At 44.2% G+C, this 7,500-nt stretch overlaps 1 protein-coding gene across 1 annotated transcript; it reads right to left on the bottom strand.

The window, feature by feature from the left end:
* Window positions 1-265: 265 nt before the first annotated feature.
* Window positions 266-5,871, bottom strand: r3hcc1l (R3H domain and coiled-coil containing 1-like). The gene is made up of 7 exons (XM_030780816.1): window positions 5,819-5,871; window positions 4,701-5,281; window positions 3,750-3,934; window positions 3,468-3,538; window positions 2,197-2,292; window positions 1,722-1,862; window positions 266-371 (listed from the first exon to the last, which is right to left on the bottom strand). The coding sequence occupies exons 2-7, from the start codon at window positions 5,268-5,270 to the stop codon at window positions 319-321; spliced, it is 1,116 nt and encodes a 371-aa protein (XP_030636676.1). The 5' UTR covers window positions 5,271-5,281; window positions 5,819-5,871; the 3' UTR covers window positions 266-318.
* Between the last annotated feature and the right edge of the window lie 1,629 nt (window positions 5,872-7,500).

The following is a 7,500-nucleotide window of genomic DNA, read 5'->3' on the forward strand; positions in this document are numbered from 1 at the left end:
AAAAAAGTGTTGATCAAACAACAAACAAATAAAATTTGTCTTTGGACACAGATCTGAACACGCAAGGAAACAAATAAACATCTAACAGATTTTCTGACACTCAAAGAAGTGGTGTAGTCTTTTCCCCTCTCCCTCTTCCTGTTACGCTTTGGTTCAGTCCAATTTACATTAGCGGAATGGAACGCTCCAGTTCACCTGTCCTTGGCTGGGCACAGAGGTGTTAACCTCCGCCCAGAAAACATGAGGTGCAGGGTTTTTTTGGGGGGGGGTTGGGGTTTTTGGGGGGGGGATTAAATGTTTCTTCATCCTTTCGTCTGTTCATCGTCCCTCCCACGCATCCTCCCTTTGTTTGGCTGCCAAACGCTTTTGCTCTGCAAAACAAAACAAACAAACATTAAAAAAACAACAAGTGTCTTAAATTAATATAATGATGTTAAGAACTGTTAAGAGTGATTCTGGAGAACTAAGGGTCCATCATGTGACAGACATTAGAGTCCCAAAATTTCATTGTAAATCAGTTCAAAATGTATGGCTCTATACAGGTCTTCTATTCAATTCTATACAAGGCTACACAGTGTATTTTATACAATGTGGTATGAGCTCATGGCTGTGTGGGTGTGTACACGTACAAATATGTACTTGTTTTTGCTTTTATTTGTACACACTACACGATATGGTCACATGACCTAACATGACTGGAGGAGAGCTGACCAGCAGTAACTGTCTCTGACTGACAGGCAGAATGAAGGTGTAACATGATTGGAGAAGAGCAGACTAAGGGTGACTGGCTCTGATTGACAGGCAGAAATAAAGGTGTAACGTGATTGGAGGAGAGCTGACCAGCAGCAACTGGCTCTGACTGACAGGCAGAATGAAGGTGTAACGTGATTGGAGGAGAGCTGACCAGCAGTAACTGGCTCTGACTGACAGGCAGAATGAAGGTGTAACGTGATTGGAGGAGAGCAGACTAAGGGTGACTGGCTCTGATTGACAGGCAGAATGAACGTGTAACATGATTGGAGGAGAGCTGACTTATGCCGGGATCAGACTACTCAATATTTTTGTCTTTCACGATGGCCACTATGTCAGATTAGGCAATCATAGTGCCATCAATTATTGCCGGGAGACTGGCAACACTACAAGTATGACCCTGACCAATCATCGTATGCTGCCTTTCAAGACCTCGCGCAAGTTCATAGGTCGTCGGGGAGGACGACTGTCATTCGTCCTATTGGTCAACGTCAAGGAACACATCATAGATGTCAGACTAGGCAGGAAAATACAAAAAAATTCTGACGTGCAAGACTTTTTCGTGTCGTGTTTTGTGGTGGGGCGTCCCAGACGCCGCATGGCTGTTCTTACGTTATGTCTCACTACAAGGGGTAAAGTCGCCCGTTCGTCGTTCCCGATGTTCATATTCGGGCCCGACGTGTCAAAATCGGGCTGAAATCGTGTAGTCTGAACCCGGCGTATCAGTAACTGGCTGTGATTGACAGGCAGAAATGAGGGCAGGTTTCCTGGTGCTCAGCTAACATTCTCTCTGAGGCTGTAACAGTGCCCGTGAGATCATTACATCATACTGCTGCGTTAAAACACACATAACCTACATGTGGTTATTATAGTTCATCTCTCTCTGTAAAACATCTACTAACACATCAGGTATACACAGTAATTATCTCTCTCTCTCTCTCTCTCCTTCCCTCCCTCCGTTGCCCTCTGACCTCTGGCCTGGCGGAGTTTGTTCCTCTCTGCCTCCCGCTCCTCTCGGCTCTGGTTGCTCTTCACTCCCAGAGCTCCGATCACCAGCCGCCGAGCCAGGGCCGCACTGGTCTGGGGCCGCTCCTTGGCAGGGAGGAGGTAGTCTGGGGGGGGGGGGGGGGGGGGGGGGACAGAGAGGGAGAGAATCAGATTCAGAAAGAACTAAATAAATATTAAATAAATAAATCAGCATTAAATAAATAAAAATAAGTTGTTGCTGCCACCTAGTGGTCAAACCATAAACACATTCTCTGATGCATCCTTGTGTGTAGACTGTGAAAATGTCAGTCTAAGACTTACTTTCCTCCCAGCTCACTACTGTTACGTAAGGAGTGTGTGGGAACGAGAAATGCTGATGTGATTAACAGAATAATAGAAAAACGAGAGAGTGAAAGAGGTAGATAGAGAAAGAGAAAAAGAGAGAGAAAGAGAGATTACCTGAGCAGCTGCGGGCTTTGGCCTTGGTGGCGGCTGAGGATTTGGAGAGGGGTCTGACCTTCAGCATGGGGTGTCTGGACCTCAGGGCCTCTCGGGCTGCAGAAAAGAGAGAAAAACCATCAGCGTTCAGTCTCTGAAATAACAGTGTTCGCTTATGCCAGTGTCTCCCAATCCTGATTTAACCACTCACAGAGTTTGATAATTACCTGACGGGTTTACCTGAGTGTGATAATTACCTGACGGGTTTACCTGAGTTTGATAATTACCTGACGAGTTTACCTGAGTTTGATAATTACCTGACGAGTTTACCTGAGTGTGATAATTACCTGACGGGTTTACCTGAGTGTGATAATTATCTGACGGGTTTACCTGAGTGTGATAATTACCTGACGGGTTTACCTGAGTGTGATAATTACCTGACGGGTTTACCTGAGTGTGATAATTACCTGACGGGTTTACCTGAGTTTGATAATTACCTGACGGGTTTACCTGAGTGTGATAATTACCTGACGGGTTTACCTGAGTGTGATAATTATCTGACGGGTTTACCTGAGTGTGATAATTATCTGACGGGTTTACCTGAGTGTGATAATTACCTGACGGGTTTACCTGAGTGTGATAATTATCTGACGAGCTGAATCAGCTGTGTTAGAGCACGTAAAGAAGTTGTTCACGACTGCCTCATTAATTTCACCAGACTGTGTTCAGGCCTGTCCATCACTAGGTTCTCGATCCTGCTCCTGGAGGACCCCTGCTCTGCACGTTTTCCATCTTTCCCTGCTCTACCTACATGACTGAACTCATCAGTGGCACTTTTGATTGGCTGAGCATACCTGCCCACCTGACTGAATTCATCAGTGGCACTTTTGATTGGCTGAGCACACCTGATGTAATCAAGAGCACGATAATAAGACTAATCAGGTGTGTTTGAGCAAGGATAGATGGAAGTTCCAGGGGTCCCCCAGGAGCAGGATTGAGAACCACTGCACTATTAAGATACGATAGCCCCAACATCAGCTGACACAAGGCTGACGATGGAGATGAGAGAAGTCCACAGACGGCCACAGGCTTGTGTCTGGGGTTAGACTCACAGACGGCCACTGGCTTGTGTATGAGGTTAGACTCACAGATGGCCACAGGCTTGTGTCTGGGGTTACACTCACAGACAGTCGCAGGCTTGTGTCTGGGGTTACACTCACAGACGGCCACAGGCTTGTGTCTGGGGTTAGACTCACAGACGGCCACTGGCTTGTGTCTGAGGTTAGACTCACCTGCTAGAGGAGTGGAGAACAGACCCAGGGCATGTGTGTCGTCAATCCAATTTATGTCAAATCCCCTCTGCCTGATGACCACACACACACACACATTCAGTTATTTTGCCTCTGAATAACATATTGTTATATGACAGACAGTAAAACACTCATTAAAGCCATTGGATGCTTCTCTCATTACACTGAATGTTTACTGCAGTTGTAGAGCTGACTAAGAAACACAAGTAAACATATGAACACCGAGTGTATAACAGTGTGAGTTCGTGCGGCGTGTGAACATACTGGTAAGAACTGAAAGCCCGCAGCAAATCCTCTGTTTTAAACTCGGAGGGAAAATCGTAGATCTCAACGATATGCGACAGCTCGTCTTCGCGAAGCTCCACCTCCTCATCCTCAGGCGACCAATCATAGTAATTAAACTCAGGCTCCTGGATGGAAGGTTTTTTACGCCCCTCCTTCAGAGAGATCTGGGACGAGAAGAGAGGAAGAAGAATGACAACACTGTAGACAACGGTTTTGCTCTTTTTTTCACTGGGTTTTACTGCTCTTACTACAGACAGAGTGGGTTATGAGGCTTCACACGGCGACTGAACTTTGGTTTTCACAGGTCCCCTCTCCATGTACGGTAATGATCATACATAACATCCACACGTGCACACACACGCAGACACGTGCACACACGCACTGTTCGTCCTAGGGCGTTTGATTTGATTACGTTAGCTGTTAACAGAATATGAAGCCAGATGAAAAAACTCCAGGGAAAAGCAGGGACTTCCTGATACAGAGAAAAATCCCACGTGTATACAGAGACACTCAATAAACTGAACTGGAAATGAACCATTTCCTGAACAAAAATGAAATCTAATCCTAGACTATACTGCATTCTAAAGTCCTTAAATGAAGACTCTTTGTTCAGATCAATGACAAACTTCATTCAGCTTGACGAATCCGGAGCACAGGATTCCTTAGTGTGGATGCACTGATTCCACATTCTCCCAACTTACCGGGGAGGGTATTCCAGAAAGCGGGTTTAGTGAAAACTCAGGGTTAGTTAACTCAGAACAAGTACTAAACCTCCTAACAGAGGAGAGTTCACTAAACTCACTTTCTGGAATACCCCCCCTCCCCCCCCACCGCAGGTAAAGACTATGTTGAGTATGAAAACAACTGTTGTCGTTGTTGTTGTTATTGTTTACTTTCTCCTGGTGTTTGAACGACAAGCGTAACACTCACCTCCTCTAACAGGTGGGGGTCTAGGCACTCCCCATCATCATTAAACAGCGCATCCCAGTCACCTCCTTCCTCCTCCTCCTCCTCCTTCTCCTTCTGTTGGAGTGTCCCTCCCGTCTCGCAAGCGCTGACATCAGGCGTTTTCTCCGCAGCTACGTGCTCACTCTCAGAGGAGGTCCTGGCTTCTGCGTCCTTTCCAGAACATTCCTTCACATCCGTCTCTGCTCTTTCGTTTTCCTTGTCTCCCTCTTGTTTTACCTCTGCGTCACACGCCGTGGATTCTCCGTTGGGAACACACTGGTCACCTCCTGGTGCTGTTTTCTCGGCCTCTGCCTTGTGCTTCTTGTTCTTTGTGTTGTACCTCCGGGCCTTGTCTGTGTAACGGGGCCTGGGTCTTGATTTCTTATCCCCCCCATCTTGGGGCTGGTCTTTGGGGTGACTCTGAGGCTGAGGGTCCCCTGCCTTGGTCGTTTGTCTCTTAGGTGTGTACAGGGCTCTGTCTGGCTTTTTGGTGCGAGGTGTGTTGGAGGATTTGGGAGCCTGCTCTGGCTGGTTCTTCTCCTCCATCACCATTTAAAACACTCCTAGAAAACGACGAGAGGCGAAGATTACAGGACAATTCAAAACCTGATTTAAAAGAAAAAAAAATTAAAACGGGTAGCCTACGTTTGAGATGACTAAAGTAGTCACCCGCCGCCACACCACGCTGCCCCTAACATCCATTGTTTACAAACGGTTTATTTCGTTCAAAAAATGCTTTCCCCCCTCAACACAAACAAAGAATTGTACCAGAACTCATGGCTGCTAACCTACTGACCACAGTAGCACAACGTATGGAACAACAGTTCTGCTTTGTTTTGTAGATTATGTATCTACACCCCGTAATAATGCTGCTTTCACAATTAATTAACCACAAATAATACCAGGTGAGTCTATGGTTTAACTTATTTGTCAAATATTTTCTGCGTTCTTATCTGCACTGCCAAAGACGGGAAAGAGCTGAGACCTCGGTTAAATACAACATTTATCCACTCCTTTTGAACGCATGCACACAGACAGACTTAAACATTTTATACGTAACGTGTGGTACTTAATTCGAATGAATTATAGGCTGTATTTACCCGTAGATTTCGGGAAATCCGAAGAGAAGCCTAATAACGCGACCGGATGTTTAGAAGCAATATACTAACGTCATCACTAGGAGACGACCACACGGAACCCTGGGACTCGTAGTTGATTTGGCGCCGAGTCGTTTGTAATAACTGTATTGTTACTGTCGGTCACTCATGAGCCTTGTTATAGCAAGACTTAGTCTTTTTATGCACTGTTCAATTTCTCTGAAGATAAAGGAAAAGAGTTTTCTTGTTAGAAAATATACACCCATGTATATGAAACTTTTCATATTAAACTGATAATATATGGTTGTTTCTCAGTGCATCTGCTATAATGTGAGAATACAAAGACCACATAAAAACAATCTCTGTTTACCAAGGACAAACTTTGTAATATCTCTACACAATTTTCAGTGTAAGGACATAGCCGAAAGAGAAGGAGTGTTTCCAGCTGTATCATATAAACAGAGAAATTTACAAGAGCAAAAAAAAGCAATTGTTTTTGCGCCTCTTTCAAATTTTCTTAAGAAGTGATTTGCAGGGTAACTTGTATATAATTTTAAATGAGACTTCCTCATCTTATCTGCGATGAAGTATATATGATGCAATAGCCACATTTTTTCCCGGGTGACATTCTTAATGAATAATAATTCAGTAAAGGAATGCATAATTAAAACAATTGGTCCAGTTAGTGGTAACATAAGATGTGGCAGCAACCCCTCCTAGTAACAGGGAGCGAGTAGATGTATTGTTATGTCTAAGAGAATGAAAAGGGTACGTTAAATTTATGCTTTACTGTTCGGCGTGCATTCAAACATTGCTGGAGATTGCTGAATCCTACAAAAAGTGTTTTGGTGTGGTTTAGTAAGAAATGCGTCTGAAACGTATACCGCGAGGTGTATCTGCATTTGATTAAAGGTTCAATATTGTGTAACGACTAGAACTACACACGTTGTAAAAACATGTGTGAAAACCACTAAAGGACAAATTCCTGCCTCTCGCTCCCTCGTTCCCAAATGTTCTCTGTCTTTTGCCAACGGTTTTTGTAACCACTTCCATAAAAGATGCGTTTTTTCAGTAATGAAAGGGTGATGAAGGTACGCTCCCTGGTACAGGGACGAGGAAACGCATTTACATGTGGATGCACGAGCAGTCACACCTCCCTTTTCACGTGAGAAGCTTATTGGTCAAATGCCTACACATGTAAATTTCTTATCTGTGATTGGATACACGCTTACACAACATCTTGCGTAAAGCGCTAGAATTGAAGTTGTGTAAGGTAAAAATTGTGATATAAATGATACTCGCCGTGTGTGAAGAGCTGCAACAAAGGCTGAACTAAAGACTTATCGCACACGTAAGTAGGCGATACAACTTTTGAAAACTCAGTGCATACTGTATATGTTTACCTTCAGGATAGCGTATAGAACTGTATCGAACTCGAGTGTAGTGGAATAGCAAGAATTGCAGCTGTTGGCCATTCCGATGGATAAAAAAAGTCCTAAATATTTTGAATAACTCGAAAATTCATAAGCAGAGGCATGACTGCTATTTCTAATTAGTCATGTGCACTTGCAGAAAAATAAAGCATTGTTCTCCAGAAATGCTGTATGATTTTGTACGCGGTATGTGCCCTTCCATACTGTGAGACTCTGTCACATGAATTGTTATTGACAAAATTTAAACTTCGT

Source organism: Chanos chanos, chromosome 7, assembly GCF_902362185.1.
Source record: "Chanos chanos chromosome 7, fChaCha1.1, whole genome shotgun sequence".
In the NCBI taxonomy this organism is placed as follows: Eukaryota; Metazoa; Chordata; class Actinopteri; order Gonorynchiformes; family Chanidae; genus Chanos; species Chanos chanos.

What these genes read in the sequence shown, in the direction of transcription:
- r3hcc1l (XM_030780816.1), bottom strand. Translation starts at nt 5,270, where the DNA reads ATGGTGATGGAGGAGAAGAACCAGCCAGAGCAGGCTCCCAAATCCTCC. An exon ending in CGGGCTTTCAGTTCTTACCA is followed by an intron (nt 3,539 to 3,749) that starts GTATGTTCACAC and finishes TGTGGTCATCAG; the next exon opens with GCAGAGGGGATTTGACATAA. An exon ending in CAAAGCCCGCAGCTGCTCAG is followed by an intron (nt 1,863 to 2,196) that starts GTAATCTCTCTT and finishes CCCCCCCCCCAG; the next exon opens with ACTACCTCCTCCCTGCCAAG.